Here is a 19919-nt window from a genome sequence, read left to right as displayed (position 1 = left end):
ATTTATTCACCCCCTCTTTAGAACTGAGTCAAGTGCAGAAAATGTTTCATATGAGATTCTCATATTTCATATTCATATTTATACTGAGCAAATATACACATGTCCCATTTGGAAAATATTAAATGAGGAGCAACGTTTGCTCATTGGAAAGACCTGTGGGTGTTTGACCGGGGAGGAGTTGGAACTGCAAGAGCTCTCACTCTGTTTGTATTTCAAGGTACCATTAACTGACTGGGATTGGATCTCATGTTTAAAAAATAGTAGACCTATAGAAATGAAAGGACACATAAACAATTGTCTGTCACCCTTTCAAAGTACATATGCACAGACACACACTTGTAATAACTTTGATAGACAGATTGGATAACACTTTATTTTTACAGGTCCCTCAATTGAAATCTGAGTAATTTGCTGGCATTAAATGTTAAATTATTAGGACATTTTTACAGAGGTTGGTGCAGTTTGGTACAAGTTATAAGAATGAACAGAAAAAAGTGTGAAGTTGGTTTGGTTGGCAAGTACCCACTAAATATATCAGGGTTTATATGTAGTTGTTAATTTGCAAAAAAGAAATTTAACTAGTTTTCAGTGTGTAGTTTTGTGTGTCAAATGATATATTAGTATATCATGTTCCTTTCTAATAGTTTACTAAATATAGCTTCTGTGTAACTGTTAGTTCAGTACATTTCTTTGGGAGGGTTATGCAGTTGTATACAGGAAATGTGCTCATTGTGGTTTTTAAGAAACAGCCTAATATGCTCATTTGTAGTTTAACACAAAAATACACACCAAAAACTATGTATTTTCTGTCAGTTAAAGAATTGTTAAGGGTCCAATGTATGAAGAATTTGTGTATTTGGTTTTTTTTTTCTTAAATTTGTACCAAGTTGCACCACCCTTACTGTAAAACATCCCAAAAATTAATCGTCAAATACCTGCAAATTACTCAGAAAATGTGTATAAAATTAAAGCACCTTAAAATAAAGTGTTACCACCGATTTTAGGGAGAACAGTTTTCGGATAACTTTCCATCCCACGCCCACAGTGGCAGACAGAAAAGTGTTGTTTCGTCAGCACCGAGTGACACATCAGCTCGGATATAGAGCATCTTTGTTATATAGTGGATCCTGTCAGTGCTGCTGTTGACAGATGTGTGCCAGTCTAGACCAGCTGCTGACAAGAAGTGACCATGGCACCTGCAAAGAAGAACAAGGTGTTTGTCATCGGTGTGGGGATGACAAAGGTAATATAATGTACATCTTTACTGTCTCAGTCCGCTGCATGGACGACCTTATGCAAGACTTGAGGCTAGCATAGGTGGCTAACTCAAGACTGCAGTCCATTGAACATGTTTCACTGCAAAACGTCCGCTTTTATACTTTAATGTTACAGTTAGCTAATATTAACATATCATTTAGCATTGATTTATGGTGTTGATATTGTGCTGGCAGCTCTCTAGTCTCCGTCACAACTGACAGTAACACATGGTAAACATTAGCTAGCCAAGCTAGCCATAACAAAGCAACGTTGGTGCAGTTAATGTTTGGTTTTGTGGTTTGTCTGTTTTAAAGTTGTCGGTTTTCGTGAATAAGATAGGTAAGTTACGGGTTTGGGTTAAATGCTCGACGCATTTGAATCTGTACATCATGCCTCCAATGTCCACTTTTCCAGTCCATAGTTCATGGTCAACAACAGAGTTACAAACTGTGTCAAGGGTCACCTGGCAGCCAACGTCATGAGTTGTTTAAGGTCCTCCAGGACAAGTCAACTCTCATGCCATTCAAGAAAAGTAACTAAGTCTATGAGAGCAAGTCTCAAGTAAAATCTGCTGTCTTCATATGCAGACATGAAGTTTTCAGACCTCTTCAGACCTCTGAATGCTGATCATGCCCATCACAATGACACAGCACTCCCAGTGGATTTGAAACATGCTCCCATTTACACCTGTTCATGTTTTTCATGTACTGACATAGTATCAGTTTAGTGCATTTCAGTGCTTAATGCCACTAATACTACCTTATATGTGTTGCTGTTTCCATTTCTTTTCTATTTGACCAGTCATTGTAGATATTTCATTTTTAATATTCTCGAAACAAACAACTTGATTTGCAAACTTGCAAAACAGATGTGTTCTAAAGTAGAGTTGTATCTTACTAATGTAAAAGAAATTACTTCACTTAATTGCTCAAAGAAGCGTTAAAAACAGGTGTGAATGCTTATGTTGAGTGACAGTGACCGAGTGTGTCTGGCTTTTCTGTGTTTCGCTGCAGTTTGACAAGCCTGGAGCTCGAGGCGACTATGACTACCCTGATATGGCCAAAGAAGCAGGTACTTATCTTTACAGAATATGGACTTTGTTCAGTGATTGGAAAGATATTGTATCTGAAAATGTGTTATTAGATCTTGTTGTATAACATGTAGTACAGTGTTTTATTACTGCATTGTCTACATTTTAGGTGAAAAGGCCCTAGCAGATGCAGGAGTCCCATATTCTGCCATTGAACAAGCCTGTGTAGGATATGTCTATGGTAAGACCTTCTTGTTGAATCTCCATTAAAATGTCATGCATGTACAGTATAAGCTCTTGTGACACTCATATAACATCCTGCATACTACGGACTTTATAACCGTAAAAGGAAAACATGCATCTCTCCTGAATGTAATTACCTTCTCATCCCCTTCCTTACTCTCTCAGGGGACTCCACATGTGGGCAGAGGGCCATTTACCACAGCCTGGGCCTGACCGGGATCCCCATCCTCAACGTCAACAACAACTGCTCCACAGGCTCCACTGCTCTCTTCATGGCACGCCAGTTGGTCCAGGGAGGTGAGTCAAGCAGCGATGAACTCCTCAAAATCGACATTTTTAAATCTTTTGTAATGGTAAAGTTGACTGGGTCTCACTACAGAAGAAAAAGACTGCAATGTGCATAGACTTTACTTCTGCAATGTAACCCGTTATCTGTTATTTAAGCAAAACTGTGAAAACCCACCTCTCATCTCCTCTCGCAGGTCTTGCTGACTGTGTGCTTGCCCTCGGGTTTGAGAAGATGGAGAGAGGATCTTTGTCCTCAAAGGTATAAAACTACATGTTGTGTGTTGTATTAGATGCTGAAGAGGTGGACAAAATAACACGAACACTTCACAATATTTTGCAGACTACTGCAACAACACCACATACTAAAACAAAAATTGAGAGTTATAATCTGCACAGATTATCGAAAGGATGTTGGATAATTGTTGTTGTTATAGTGTCCACCTCCTGAAGTTGTGGTTTGCTAGTAGCATTTTTGTTCTGGCTGAAAAGCAAGAAAATCAGCTAAAATACACCTAATAAATCACAGCAGACACAACAGATTAGTTATCAACCTCTGCTTTCTTTCATTAGTTTTCATTATCCACTTCTATTACAGGAAGGAGAGTGTTTCAAGATTTACTTCTTGCTGTAATGTAATCAAAACATAATAAATTTAGAAATATGTCAGTATCTTATCACAAAAACAGGCATCATTACTTCATATCATATAACAGTACAAGTATGTTAGTGTGTTTAGTTAGTTTGTTTGTGTATAATTACAATGTCACCCAACTATCATTCTCTACTAAATTTGTCTTTTTTTTGTATGAGGTGAAAAACATTTTGAAAAGTAAACTGTTAAAAATTACCTGTTTGTAGTATATGGACAGGACCAGTCCCATGGACAAGCACATGGAGGTGATGATCAACCGTTATGGGATGGCGGCAGCTCCAGCAGCACCACAGATGTTTGGCAACGCTGGCAGGGAGCACATGGAGAAATATGGTACATGCTAATCGCTCTCAAGATTGAAAATATTAAAGTTATGTTTTTTTTCTTTTGCACTGGGGTGTTGTTTTGTTGACTTATTAAGTTTGCATCTATGAATTACATTGTATGTAATAAATGTTTGTGTCAATGTTTGAATCTCTTTCAGGCACTAAACCAGAACACTTTGCAAAAATTGCCTGGAAAAACCACAAACATTCCACCAACAACCCGTAAGACACAGATAACTCTAAAAACAAATGGTTTCCTCTAAACGTCCTTTTGTGAACTCATGTTAATGCGTGAATATGTGTGTGTACATGCATGCAGTTATTCCCAGTTCCAGGACGAGTACAGTTTGGAGCAGGTGATGAACTCTAGGAAGGTGTTTGAATATCTCACTCTCCTGCAGTGTTGGTAAGAGTCTCACACATTTCCTGTCATTTCCTTTTAATAAATACATTTTTAATCTAGTTCAGAGAGCACAAACTGAGTACATGAATATAATTACACCAGGAGTAAGACTGATCTGTCAACTGATGATAATTGCTTCAGTTCCTAAAGCAACCATGTCTGTTCGTGCTGCTCTTCCTGATTCATCAGCCCTACATCAGACGGTGCTGGAGCAGCAGTCTTGGCAAGCGAGGCCTTCGTCAGGAGTCACCGTCTGGAGAACCAGGCAGTGGAGATCGTGGCCCAAGAGATGGTGACAGATACCGCTTCTACGTTCAATGAAAACAGCTGCATTAAGATGGTGAGAAATGTGAAATGCCTTTTTTCTGAAAATTCACAGCTCTCGTATCCTTTTTTTTGTAATACTCACATGTAATACGTAATACAGCCACAATTAGAACCAGACAATGAAACATTACAAGAAAGTACGAGATGTATGTTTTTCATGATTCAACTTAAACGATGTTGACCGAACAGATAATAAGGTTGAAAGAAAATACTTATTTTCAGCTATAGTTTTACCTCTCTTGACAGTCTCAAGTTTTTGTAATGTACTGGTGCTTAATTATGATACATTTGTTTCTATTAATACATTTTTAAACATATCTCTTTTTGTTTTTTCTGGTAAGGTGGGATATGACATGTCTCGGTTGGCTGCCAAGAAGTGTTTCGAGGCTGCAGGTCTGAAGCCCAGTGATGTTGATGTGGTCGAGCTGCACGACTGCTTCTCAGCCAATGAGCTCATCACGTATGAGGCTCTGGGGCTGTGCCAAGAAGGTACTGCTGCATGGCCCTACTTTATCCTCCCACAGTTTTAAAACTTCAACTTTTAAAGCTGTTCGAAGATCAGAGCAGGAATGAAAATGTTTTCCACTGTCTACTTTTAGAAGAATGTATAGACATGAAAATGTGACTGGTTTAGAAATGTCCTACCTCCATATAAGTTATAAAATATTGAGCATATGCTGATATCCACATCAGTGTTTCCCCTACATAGAGCCATGAGTTATGAGTGTATTTGGCTGTCAGGTCCTGCATGAAACATTCTTGCGTGAGATACAGTAATAAGGATTTTAAGAGTTATTTGATTAAATAGTTGCCTGCCTTGTGTCACACTGAGAGACACGATCTAGAAATCGTCACAGATCTTGTTGAAACATCCAGGCATTAGGATTATTGTACAGGTGGGACTTGAGGTCATTTATCTAAATAGGGGATCAGCTACTAAGAAATGCGTGTAGCAAAGTCCCAGCCCCAGGTATCTGTGTCAGGCATGATCTCCACAACAAATCTCTTATCCCCAACACCTGTTTTGTTTGATCAGCTTTACAAATTGAGCGAGCGCAGAGAGTTGGAGGTAACAGAAAGTCAGCCTCGGACTGTAGTGCCCAACCATGTCAGCTGACAGCTACATCAGTTTTGTTGACAGCTCATAAAAATGCTGTATATTCACTCTAGAGATCATTTTCAAAAAGCTTTATGATCTGATATGTGGATGAAAAGCTAAGATTATACTGTACATTTTACTGCTTTCACACTTACCAAGCGGTGCCTTTGACTGCAGAGATGTGTTCAGCGCAGAATTAAATTAGTTTGGGTTTAATATGTTGGACAGAGAATATGTTGTCGCCATCACTAACATTCATCAGTTGCTATTAGTATAATTTATGTATTGGTTTCTTCCTTGGTTCTAGACATAGACATAGACATTTTTTTTTTTTTTTACAGAAAATAAAATATAAAAGGTCCAACTGTATGTAATCATAGCTGTGTTTGCTTGAATCAATCAACTTCCACATTCTTCACTACTGTGTATCTTCTTCTGCAGGTAAAGCAGGAGAGCTGATTGACAGAGGGGACAATACTTATGGTGGCAAGTTTGTGATCAACCCCAGTGGTGGTCTCATCTCTAAAGGACATCCTCTGGGTGCCACAGGTACGCCGATCCGATCTTGTCATATACTCTAATACAATGTCAACATTACATAATCCAGTCTGGATCAGAGTCAAAAGCATTTGTCAAGGGTGCCCTGGGGTATCGATTCAAGCTTTGCCAAACTATTTCCATACTGGCCACCAGGTGGCATGTGTGTCACAGCGATGGTTACCTGGATTATAACTGATCCAGGTGAAGATCCTTTTTAGCCTTCATGTGAGAGGGAAGACACATTTTTCCAATTCATTGTCACATCTGCTCAGGTTTGTGTGAACTGACACAAGCAAACACATATTCACACACACACACTGACTGACTGTAACAAGGTTAAACAGGACTGTATTCACTCTTTTCCTTCTTCTTTATTGTGCTCATTTGTCTTCCTCTCTGCTGCTCCCCCCCCCTACATCAAACCCCACAATCTGAGTCATCATTCCCTCCAGCTCATTATTTTTGCATCAACTTTCTCCCCATCCATGTCATCAATACTCCCCCCCTGTCTCCCGGGTCACTCCGCTAGTGTGCGAGTGCCCCAGTCAGCTAAGCTCTGTCTGATCCATGGTGTTGCTCCTAATCTTGGTTGTAAAGCTCTGACCTCTTCCTTCAGGAACACTGTGAGCAGAGGTATCAACGGCTAATTGAATGACTCATGCAGGGAACCCCTTCACAGGAGGTAGTGTGAGCCACCTCAGGAGTGATTTTCATGTGCGGACATGACACCTAAGGGCCTTGAAGTCTAAGCGGCGCGCAGCTTTATTGTGAATTGCAACATACCTTTACTCTTTACTCTTTACCTTTACTCAGAAAAGAAAACACCTGTGATCATCCTTTGTCACGCACTTTTGAAATCTACTCTTCAGAAGAATTTAATGGTTGGCTCTTAGTACTTACACATTCTGAAAGGTCCTTTTTCATTGTGTATGAAAAACATGTCCTCAGTGATTTCTAGAGGCTCTTTATTTTTAATGAATTGCCCGGGGGACCCTGCGGTACAATTTTTAATTGGCATTTAGACAAAATTGCTCTCACACAAACAAGTCTGCGTGGAGAGGATTAGCGCTGCAGAAGGTGAAAGACGCACCATGAAGAGGTCTTTACCCATAAGTCCTTTAGCTTATTGGGATAATGGAGAAATGCACAAGCTCATTAAGCAGATGGGATGAAATGCTTAGCTATAACGCTAGCTCAGGAGCTGACCCTGGCGAGATTAGGGAGTGAGTTGTCATATTAGGAGTCAACTTGTCACCCCTGTCTGTGACGATGTTGTGTTTTACGTTTAGTTAAGTGTCTTCACCTGGAGACTGAGACATATGAAAGGATTATAGCCACAAGATGGTGTTTTTTCATTATCCCCCACAGTTCTATTAAAAATAAAATGTATTTACTACAGCTGGATATTTAGACCAGATAATCATTTCAGACAATATTTCCCAGCTGATTACAAATGACTACAACCTCTTTGTGTATATTTTGCTTCATTTTAAACATGTTTAAGATCTTCAGCTGCTCCTCCCATCATCACTGTCACTGTGCGAAAGCGGCTATGATCAATATTTTTATGTTAACACTGGATCAAATGACTATGTGTAATGTGAAAGAGCTCACTTATTAGTGACAAACCCACAAAGTATTATCACCTGACTCCACAGTTTCACCTCAGCTATAAGGACCGTTTTAGTGTCTTTCAGCCAGGGCTCCAGACTTTTTTCACCACCGTCCCCGAACTGTCCTAAAAAACTTTTAACTGTCCTGAAAATGAATATAAGCTGTCCCAAAATCAAATGTTGTTTCTTTACTTTGTAAAGCAAGACAGAGTTTACCTGTGGCCCCCAATATCACTAAATCCACCTTGTTGTCAGTAACAGTATATCTGAATAATCCAGTGGTTGAAGGCAGCACTCAGTAGAGTTGAAGGTGAAAAAATGCAGATGCACACAGATGCTCCCAATCTGCTGATTTTCTTCTTATGTACGTTTTTTGGATCACATCTACTCACACATTTTTGCAAATATTATTTGTTTTTAATGTTTTTTTTATTTTTATTTAATTTTAATTTTCACATGTAAAACATATGTGTCTCACGGGGGTCATTACTTTTCTTACAGTTATTGAGATATTTGTCTCAGTTTTTACTGTAGACATTTTTTGAATGGCTGTCTATCAGAGTATGCATATAATCATCAAAATCTCAAATACTATGCGTGCTAAAGTAATCAGACTTGGTACACAGTTGCCAAATGGAGATGTGCTCAACATATTAAAGCATGTATTCAATAGTGCCACCATGTGGTCAGTTGTTAAGTGTTCTATGTTTTGGCTAATAACATGTTTCTCAAGTTAAGTATTAAGTATTCCAGTTATCCAATCCACATTTTGTAGGTCAAACAGCCCTGGAAAGGACTGTTTGACCTACAAAATGTGGATTTTTCCTGGAACTGTGTTTCAAAGTATGAATCAACCCACATGTTAAATATAATGAACAAGGCCTAGAAATAGTAGACTCTGATAATGACAGCAAAACCTTTCCACCCGTTTTTGTGTTTTTCCTCTTTCACTTTAGTTAATGTACCTCTTGTGTATCCAGTTCGTGTATCTGTGTGTGGATGCATTTTTCAGCTTCATCAGCAATAAATTACATTGCCAGGCACTCACACGGCCCAACACTACATCCCTGTCTATGACTCATGTCACCCTCACCTTCTGTCCCGCTGTCTCAGGTCTGGCCCAGTGTGCAGAGCTGTGCTGGCAGCTCCGTGGACAGGCTGACAGGAGGCAGGTCCCAGGAGCAAAAGTAGCCTTGCAACACAATATTGGCCTAGGAGGAGCTGTGGTCGTCACTCTCTACAGGATGGGATTCCCACAGGAGGCCAGGTGAGCAAGAAGTTATCCAACGATTTGTCATTGGTTCAGTCAGATACTTAATGTGGAGTTTATTTTCTAACCGTTGCTGTTGGTATATTGTGTATTCTTTAGTATGCTGTAGTCAGTCTGTCAGTCTTTGCTTTATTGTCCTAAAGAGAAATGTAATGACCCACAGTTGAACATCGTCTTACATTATGACATCTCCATTATTTGGCTTTTGTGCTGTAGATACAGTATATTGCTTTATAATCTATTCCTGTTCTGCAACACATCTGGATTGAAAAACTTTGGATTTATACAGCCTCACATGTACCTGAATCAAGGTTGAACCTCCGATAGCTGAAGCCATTTTTTTCCACATAGTGTGTACTTTTTCTGCTTCTCACAGGTCCCACGTAGGTGCAGTTCTCACCAGCTCTGGCGGCAGTCTGGAGGGGTTTAAAGCTTATCCTGTCTTCAAAGAGATTGAGAAACATCTACAGGAGGTACACCAGCATGTTGTAATTAACAAAAGTTCCTCTCACACTTTAATCTCTATACTTTGTGTTTGATTTTGGGATATCAGTATGTTTTCATCCAATTAAATGCATCCATATCCCTTCTCTTCCTTTAGTCTACTGATCTTCATATGTCAGACAAATATAATAATACATGCATAAGTATTTCATCAAAGAATAGTCAAGGTGGTTACAAAGTAGAAACAAACCACTGAGTTTTTTTGTGCTTTTTTCATCACAATATACAGTTTTATTCTTACCATTAAAAAGTATAGAATTGCTGACCTTCATAGCTAACAAGGACTCACTGTTGTGAACGTTGTCCATTAATTTATAAAGCATTGATACTTAAAGGTATATTATGTGCTGTTACAATAAAACAATAATATCTTTATTTGTAGAGCTCTCTCCAGCAAATACAATACAAAAATATCATTGTTTTATAGATGAAAGATGAACGCCAACTCTGAATCAAAAACATTTAGAGTGGTCTCTCTGCAGCACCGCAGCTCTTAAACAATTCACATTGACAAGGCATTATTTGCATGTAACATATTTATACTCATGTCTGTGGAAATTAGGAATATCTGTATGGTATGACGTCTGTTGTGACATTCAGAAAAAAAAAAACATGATTAACAATATTTGCACTGTGTATTCAAGGCTAATAATTGTGCTTTGACGTAAGACAGAAAAGGCAAGGCGGACTGGTAATTTATGTTGATTAGTGAGGCTGTTACATGGGGCATCCTTCATAAGGTACAAATGGTTCTTGACAGGTAGGCACGCTTTGTCATAAAAACACCCAGGTCTGTGTTAGAATATATTCATTTATTTTTTGAAAGCCTGTAGTTTCAAGCATTTCTGAACCCAAAAGCGTCTCTTTCTTTGAAATGACACTGACCATCTGAAAACCATTGGAACTTGTGATTTATGATCTACCTGTCAGTTATAACCTGCTTTTGATGGCGCCTGACAGTTTCTCATCTCACTCTTAAACCCTTGGAGTGCAGAGGAGAGCCGCAATAATCATGTGTTGGTGTGGTCAGTTGTGAAGCGTGCCATAGGGCTGCTGAAATGGAAGTGGCAGGGGGCAGGATTATCAATGTGAAATACATAATAATATTGATTTGGATATTAGTCACTCCTGCCTACAAGCTGCCAATTTGGTGGGTGTTTCTTTAAAAGGCAGTGTTTTCAAGAGAAGGGTGCCTGTTTTTTTTGCCTGGCAGGTAAAGTTTAGGGTTGGATAACAAGTAAGTGCAGTGAGATTTACTCACACTTCTCAGACAGTCCACAAGCTGAGAAATATATTCCTTTTTTATATCAAGCCCTCCCGCACAGCTGTGTGTATAATTTGTGCATTCAGTCATATGAACAAGGATATATACAATCAATACTTCCTGAACTAGGGTTCAGTCCCATCCCCCCCTCCCTCATGGGCTGAATCACTATTTTGAGGGTCAAAGTTCAGTCACAATGAGCTATGCGCAAGGCCCCGGGAAGCTAATACGTCTCACCTCCTTCTTCGTTGAAATAAATGAGCGAGTTTCGGTGTGGCCGCATATTTGAACAGAGAACATGTCTGAATCTCTGCAAGACAGGAAACACTTTAACACTGAATTCATAGCCTGCAAATATAATGATCGTGAAATAGTTAATACAATCAAATCATAGTTTTAACTTCTCAAATCTTAGTTTTGTTAACCTGGCAGACATTTTATCACTTTATATTAGAGGCATAAATGTGGTTTACACTTACATAGTTTCAGACATTATTATTTCTTCTATGTTATTGTAGTTCATTAGCAGTACATTTTGGCTGAGGTAATTTTTCTCAGAATAAACCATAAACCTTTGATTTAAATGATTCAAAAAGCACTCTTCACATTACAATAAATAGTTGAAGTATTTAATTTGAAATGTGTGGGCAGCTGCTACAGCCATCATATTACAAGGAATATTTCATGGAGCTTAAAAGCCTTCTCGAATCCCTGCAGGAAGGAGAGAAGGTCGTCAAGAAGGTTGGCGGAGTGTTCATTTTTAAAGTGAAAGATGGACCAGATGGGAAGGAGGCGACTTGGGTGGTGGATGTGAAAAATGGCAAAGGTTCTGTCACCAATGACCCAGGTATGTATCTAAAGTAAGTTGTTAAACTTTGCTGTTTTTTCAAAGATCTGTTTATTGGATGAGAACTTAGATGTCCAGTGTAGTCAGTACTAGTATTCCAAAAAAAAGATGTAATTTTCACCATTGCACCACTCAACGCTGTATGCATTCACGCTCCTAAAGGGGTCAAAACTGCAGCAACACTTGTAGTATCAAGAACGGCTCGTGGCCTTCACTTCCTTCACTAGTAGGTGAAGTTGTGCTAGAAATCCCGACTCTGCTGTTCAGGCTCCTGACACAGTGCTCTCTGGAGCTCCAAGTCAATGCAAGTAGTGAGACGAAAGAAAAAAGAATCAAATAATAATGCCAGAACAGATGTATACTTAGGAAGGTACATACTGTTAGTAAAAGGAAGTGTGGTGGATACAAATGTCATACATCACATTTAATTAAAGACAAGGCATTGATAAAAGCCTCCCACATCTTCTTGAAAGCTGCAACAATCCTTGATAACAATAAAGGATCTTCTCTGGACTACAGTAAAGTTAGTTTGTTAAGCCATTGTCCTTTTGGTGGTGAGGAAATCTGATTTCCTGTTCATTAAGATACACTTTTCCCAACAGTGCTAGCAAATAAAATTAAATTATTAAAGATAAATAGTTTTAAGACATATGAAAGTAATCTGCTTTGAATAATACTTTGTGTCTGATGTGGCTTTTCCATAAAAAAGGTCAGTTACCTGGTTAGAAATACTTAAAATGCTTTATACTCCTTCTACCTCATTAAAAACCCAGAATCTATGAATATGCAAATATTGTTTATTTCAAAAGTTGAACTGCTGGAAAAAAGATGTCTTCTACCTCATTGTAAAGTTCATTCTCAGTGTTTGTGCACTTGAGGCTTCAAGTTTCCACATCACACTTGTGCGAGTCGTATACTGGACCACGATTGGCTCCAAACTATGAATGTTTTCATACTCTAGCATCCTGTTGAATGGTAGTTTCTCTAATGTCTGATGTTAAATCAATAATATCCTTCCAGACTTTTTCAATCATTGGACATCATGTGTAGAAAATCAGCATTTGTAGTTTTACGTTTCTGGCATACACGTGAGATGTTATTGTTTGAATCTGATTAACCTGAGAGGTTTCTAGTTTGTCCTATATATATTGAATTAGCCTGTGCTTTGATATTACATGGGTTTAGAAAGAAATTTTCAATAATAATTTTCAATTATTTTCATCCTGAGCCTTATTTCCCACCTGACTCTGTTCAATATGACGTCATTAAAAGAGCTGAGGGATTCTCAGAAACGATGCTTTAATAATACACACTCTCTATCAGATGGAGTTAAAACACTGTGAAAACATATCATTTTCACACAATGAGACCTCTGTCTCAGCCTGTTTTCACACACTAACACCCACATCGTAGCAGTAGTATGTACACTGTGCCCTTTGGTCTACTCTTATTATATTTCACACAGCTCTCTCTTTTCTTACACACATCTGTTTTAGAAACCGTGTGTGAACAACTTTTTTCATTCGCTCATTTTCCATGAGACTCAAAAGAGCAATAGGTTCACTCGCATCAAACAAGGCCAGGTTTCAAATGGAGAAGCTCATCACAATTAGTAGGTTTGTGTTTCAATGTGGCAATACAATTGTAAGGATAAGATTTGATTGTGTTCAGATGTTAGGGATCGCTTTAGCCCTCTGGATGTGTATTAGACAGATGCAGTTCCACAGGTGTGTAAAGCTCTCCAATAAAGTAGTTAACATTTTAACGTTGTGGCAGTCATCAGAAGAGCGGGCTCAATTTCCAAATAACTGAAATTATCTTTTCGATAGCTTCTGTGATGAATTTAAAGAGTGATAATGCTGCTGCAATGGACGTCAAAACATGAAACTAACTAAAATCTCTCTCACACACACACACACGCACTCTTTCATAAATAGCCACCTGACTGTTTCCATTACGCTGGCTCCCTCTGTGATGTTCTCTGGATTTAATGGATCAAAGCCATTATTTCTGAGGTTACCACTGCTTTTTCATATGACTGAATGTTCCTGAAATGGAAAGAAATGTTCAGGGATATCCTAAGATGTTCTGTTGCACAGGTTGTGTAGCAAAAAAGGTTTTTCAAAATCAATTCTTTCTTTCTTTCTTTCTTTCTTTCTTTCTTTTTGCCTGTATAGTGTGTAGTCTGTACATTTCTATATATTTTTATTTGAAAAGTAAGCTGCGTCTTCCTTTCTTATTAACATTAGAAGATCCCAGTCTGATAGCAAGGTAGAAACTGTGGACAGGTGCTAATATACCAGCACATAGCTTTACTAGCACGTATTGTATTAGCTTTTGCTAATACAATACGTGCTGGTATATAATTCCATTATTTGTAAAATAAATCACTAAATAATTAAATATATTACTTAAATAATCCAAAACAATTGATACAGTGTATAGACATATGGTGTGTGCTTAGTATACGTGTATGCCTACATGTTGGAAGTAAAGTTTGGTGCACAGGACGTGGTGCACTGCCTGGGACGCCCCACCAGTCAGTCACAGATGAAGAATCTTCTTGGATGAGTCCAGTTGCCTTTGAAAATCGCAGCCATTTATGATTCTGTGATGTTGTCAAATTGAATAGCTGGGGATTTAACTCAATTTCTTGTAATGTGGTACAATTTAGGAATGGTGACCATACCTTATTGAATTTTAAAATTTAACGCTAAGCGAGCTCGAGAGGGATTTCTTTCATCTGTGCCAGCCAAAAATGTCTTTTCTTGTTCTGCGTCTATGGCCTTGATACACACAGATGAATGTTTCAATAATCTTGGTCTAACATTGATTCAAATTTGGCCTAAATGAATGAATAATGACTTCAGTGACTCAGCGTTAATGTTTGCAAGTCAGGTATAATTCTGACTAGAGCTGAAAGATGTAGTCTGTGAAATACTTCAAATTGTACTGTAAAGGTACACCACTAATAATACCATGGAGCAATGTTGCAAAGAGTTGTTCCCCCTTTTGTTTGTATTGTGCATGTGCACAAGGACACATACACATCCGTCCAAAGGCAGGGAAGAAGAAGACTAGAATTTAGAAAGCATGAATTTAAACAAAAAAAAAAAAAAAAGATTTTGCTTATGTTTTAGGAGGAATGAAATGTGTTCAACACATTTATTAGACCTCAAGGATACACACAGTGTGTTCTGGTGAAAAACACTGAATGTCAACATAACTTTAAGTGACATGTATCATCTCACTTCCTTTTCATATTCGTCAATAGAGGGCAAAGCTACACAACGTGAAAAATTATATAGCTGAGATATAAAGTGTGCAGCTCGATCAATACATATACAGTCCATTTACTGAACAGTACAATGGTTCATAACTCTGCAGTGAATACTTCCTTTGAAAGCACGTAACAATCACTTTTTGTTTAGGTTGTGTCAAAGAGGCATTGGTTTACTGCAGCACATATTTTCTAAGGGCTGTATGACTGTGAGGGACGCTCAGGACAAAAAGCAATTCACCACACAGACACACACCCTACATGCTGTTTCTACAGAAAAACAACATGTTTTCATCTGATTTCACGATTTGATGCCTGATCAATAGCATATTGATGTATCACTACGCCTGAAGCAGAAATCATGGCTGTTTTTATGATGATGGAAAATGTTGTATCCTGTTTTAATAAGCTGATAAGCTGCTGTCACAGAACACAGCGGGCCAATTTTCAGTCAGGATATAGAAAGTATGAGTCAGAAAGCTTTCTAAGATGTGTCAATGAAAGAAGAAAATGAAAGTATTGTAATTATGGTGACTTAACATTTACCTTTTGTGTGTCTTTCTCCAATATATCCAACATTATGCATAAAATAATTTATTCCTCTTTTGGGGTTAATTTCATCTTTCTTTATATGTGTAAAAGGTACTGCAAATATGAATTTGTTCTTGCATATGTGGATTTTTAACTCTAATGCATTTGATATGTCATTGTATTCAGCCATAGTGAATAAATTCCTCTTCATTTTTTCTTTATTTTAGGTAAAAAGGCAGACTGCACCATAACCATGAGTGATGGGGATCTTCTGGATTTGATGACAGGAAAGCTGAACCCACAAATGGTGTGTGTAATTATGTATTAACAATATCTTTGTCTGTTTTACACGAATAAAATATAAGTTAAAGGTTTAAAAAAGTCTTAGATTTAACATTTTAGTTTGTGCAAATATTTTTCTTTCCTAATTCCCATGAAGTTCTCTGGATCTGGGTCCATGAGGTTTTTTAGGCAGCCAAATTCATTTGTTGTTTCTTTCCATAAATGTAAATTTGCTTTCACTGAGAGACAAAGACATGTCACATTTGTATTTACCAACTTTAACCCAGCTGAACATTTTATGTTTGAACAAATTCCACTCCATTGATTTAGTCAGCCAGAGGAAACTCATCATTTTGAAATTTAACTGATGGTACAAAGGTGTAAATAGTGTCAGTGGACTCACTTTCAGCTCTCAGAAATATGATAAATGTGTTATTATATTATATTCTGCTGACAGAGGGGAAGTTTGAGGAATGCATTTCTGCTCATACAACTATATCCAACTGGAAATCGGATATCTTTACCTTTTATTTAGAGATCCTCTGCATACAGCATAAGTAAAATGCATATAACACCTACATCAAGATTACATTGATACCAATTAGAAGGATTAACCATTAACTCACTTCTATGTAACCTAAAACAGAAAGTTACTACAGGTATAAGATGGTAAATGACTGGAAAAAAATGAAAAACACAACACTTGATCAGCACCATTTTAGTCTGTTGACACCAGCTGTGTAGGAAATGTGTGGACCTGTTTGTTTCCTGCCATCAAACTAGGGGCGTCTGGCTCTGTTTAGAGAGTCCGATAACAACCCCCTTACAGCTTAACTGTCAGAAGATAACAAGCTCCTGAGTATCTAACAAGCCAAAAAAGTGAAAACTGGGTTTGTGCTAGTTCAGTGCTTGCCACTTTTTAGTAATATCTTTTATTTTTTTAGTTTTTATGTTGTTAATTTAAAACGTTTGTCAAGTTATGTGAATGTCAACGCAAGGAAATAAACTGCTCAGTCCAGTATGCCCACAAGCATCAGTCCTTACTCTGTTTTATGCTTTTCTGACCCTCATTAGAGATATGAGCTCTGACTGGTCAACTGTCAGCCTATCCTGCTGTTAGACTGCAGGATAGTGTGGCTCTAAATCTAACATCTCCAATATGTCACTGTACTTGAGTTATTCAAAAAAAGTTTTCTATAGCCTGGAGTCTTTCAGTAACAGTAGTAAGATTAAAAGTATCTTTTCTTGAGGATGAAAGTTGACTGTTTATCTCTCTCCTCTGATCTCCCGTCTCCTCAGGCGTTCTTCAAAGGGAAGCTGAAGATCACAGGGAACATGGGCATGGCTATGAAACTGCAGAACCTCCAGGTTACACCAGGCAAAGCCAAGCTGTGAGACCCTGCAGAAGTTTTATAGGAAAACTTCATCCCTCCTACTGAAACTGTAATTTTGCTTATCAACCAGCTCACTGAATACTAAAATAATGTGTTTAATTTTCAAAGACGGTCGATACAGTATTAATTCCAGCTGCTACTTTGATATCAGAGAGCAGACAGCAGAGAGATTCGTTCTTAAGATTCACATTATTGGATCTTGGCCCATTATCTTCAAATCTTGTCAAATTGTAATGAGTCCAGTGAGACGTTATGCACAGGAGCTGCATATGTTTATGTCAAGCACCTGTATTTCGTTAATAATGTAGTCAAACTCAATGTGCCTCTGATTTCTGTCTATGAAATTATTCAAAGCCACTGCTGGCCTGAGCTATTTTGATAGATCATTTTCTAAAGAATATATGTCTGTAAATCGTAGCAATCATCTAATTTTTTAAAAAATAAATCCTTCACTGACAGTAACAACTTATGGGCTGGAAAATGATTATATTAATATTTACCATCTTTCTATTTCATCATATTGTGAAACAATTTTCATAACGGCTCTCATATCTAGATGAATATGTTCAATTTTACCGAAATCTGTGATGATGATTTTTTTTTCCAGTATTTTCTTCTTGTTAAAATACAAAGAAAATATTTGAGTCAATGAAATAAGATGAACTTCTTTTCACATCATTATATTTTGGTAAATATAACAAACCTATATGGATGTACTGTACGGGTGTGTGTGTACTTGTATTGAAGACCATCGTTCAATTCAGGCACAAATACAGTAGGAATCACTTATTGAAACGTATTGATCAGGTTCAGCTCTCTGGTGTGTTGAGTTTGTTTAAATTGATTATATTATTGTTTGCCTTGTGGTCAAACAAGTCTTGCTGCTAAGATTGCACCATTGAAATGTTACAGCTAGTTATAGTATTTGGCTTGAACCACTGCCTTTCTGTCCCTAAACGCCATTCTTTATAAAACATGCATGTCTCATGATTGAGACAAGCATGTCTGTCAAACTGGAGAGCATGCAGCTCTGGAGATACTGATACTGGAATCTACTATAGGTCCATATCATTTCTGTTGCAGATGCAGAATATCTTAAATAAAATAAAAGTTCTGGCTTTGATGGTACTCAAAACTCTTTTCTCTGCTAGCAAATCTGTCTGTACACACTCTCAAATATTTACTACTAGCAAGCCAAAGCAAAGAGCACTGCCTGATGCAACGGATTACCAGTGTCAGTAGGAGGTTATGGCTGTACTCAGCCGCTACAACCAAGTGTGAGAGGTAGTTTATTTGGAAAGGTTATCACACTTTTTTAGGGATGTTCATAAGAACAAATCAAATTGGACTACAGATTAAAAAAAAAAATTCCACGTTGATTTATTTGCAATAAGGCCATCACTCTGTATTAATCTTAACAACAAATCCAATTTAAAACATATTATAGTTCTGCTTTACATATATACCGTACACTTTCAGGCTTTTCACTGGTCAGAATTCAAACAAGGGGATTTCAGTTGCTTTTTTTCCAGCCTTTGTGCCATATTTTCAATTTTCCCTCCATTTGTCTATTTATTTTGGTGTTGATCCAAACCATCCCCTGAAGGCCTGCACCCTCCGCCCACCACTGCGCACCTTCTGCCAGATCCAGCCTGCGTTCCTAATTGCTCCTATCCGGCCAACTCCCTTTAGCCCACTCTGCCCCGCATCCTGTCCCTCTGCCAGGTGGCCATGTGGCCAAATGGTGATATTCAGCGGCTACACAAGCTGCACGGCTGGCCTGTCTCACTGTCCATCAGCACTGGGCTAATGGGTGTTTAGGAGATTCACTGTAACAACTGCAGTGTGAGGAGGTGGGGTGAGGTGAAGCCGAGTAGTGTTAGTGGAGGATTTTCAGGCTTCGTTCGCCTCAAGTCAACTCAGAGACTCAGCCTGCACTCGAATAAATGTTTTATTTTCTTAGAAAGGAAAATAAAAGTATATACTGGATATACTTCTATTTGAATGAGAGGCAAGTTCTGCCTGGACTTTGTGCAGAGGATTGATCAACTGAACAAATGAAACAGTATTAAAAAAGTTCACCTTCTGCCCATAAAAAAAGTCTGTAAAAAAGTATCCTGCAACTGCAAATATGACAGTTGAAAGTGACTCTCTGGTGTGGACTTTGGCATCTTTCTTACAGACATACAGCATTTACTGTATGAGTCAGAGCTAGACTTTGTTTAACAGCATGCTTAACAGAATGAAGTTAAATTTATACGGTCAAACAAACAGTCCTCTGACCTTGGGAAAGAGATATATATTGTCATATTGGCATAATCATTAACAGCTGATTCCAATACAGTCTTAAAAACTGATTAATCACTACAGCCCTCCCTTTCTAAAGTCAAGGCTCTCCAGACCTTTCTATCTTGTGATGCCTACTAATTCCAGTGCCACAGCCTTTTTAAGACATCTTTAAAGTGAAGAAAGCAATAACAAAGAAAAATTACCTTTGAACTTATGAGGAAATTCTTATTTCATTAGTGGCTGTAATGCACTAAAGCTCCTGAACACCAAAATACAAGACCACTGTATCGAAGATGTGTATTATCATTTAAAGCAAGACTTGTCACTGTGGCGAGAAAGTGGCATTTAAATTAACCTTAATTTCCCAAGATTGTCTTCAGTCAGTTTCTCAGGTCTTTAGGTGACCTGACTGAAGAGTTACAGCAGCAGTAATGCCAGTTACACAGCAGTGTCTTTCTAAGGCTTTACTCGCTACAGGTC

At 38.1% G+C, this 19919-nt stretch overlaps 1 protein-coding gene across 1 annotated transcript; it reads left to right on the top strand.

Annotated features, from left to right (window-relative positions):
• The first annotated feature begins 1095 nt into the window (after positions 1 to 1095).
• On the top strand, positions 1096 to 18278 carry scp2a (sterol carrier protein 2a). Its single transcript, XM_042429821.1, has 16 exons — positions 1096 to 1243; positions 2271 to 2328; positions 2457 to 2528; positions 2696 to 2827; positions 3013 to 3077; positions 3677 to 3803; positions 3955 to 4018; positions 4116 to 4202; positions 4389 to 4539; positions 4868 to 5015; positions 6067 to 6174; positions 8892 to 9045; positions 9425 to 9521; positions 11534 to 11663; positions 15702 to 15781; positions 17056 to 18278. The coding sequence occupies exons 1-16, from the start codon at positions 1190 to 1192 to the stop codon at positions 17149 to 17151; spliced, it is 1623 nt and encodes a 540-aa protein (XP_042285755.1). The 5' UTR covers positions 1096 to 1189; the 3' UTR covers positions 17152 to 18278.
• The last annotated feature ends 1641 nt before the right edge of the window (positions 18279 to 19919 follow it).

Source organism: Thunnus maccoyii, chromosome 12 (genome assembly GCF_910596095.1).
Source record: "Thunnus maccoyii chromosome 12, fThuMac1.1, whole genome shotgun sequence".
Taxonomy (NCBI): Eukaryota; Metazoa; Chordata; class Actinopteri; order Scombriformes; family Scombridae; genus Thunnus; species Thunnus maccoyii.
This window is presented reverse-complemented; position numbering and strand designations above follow the sequence as displayed.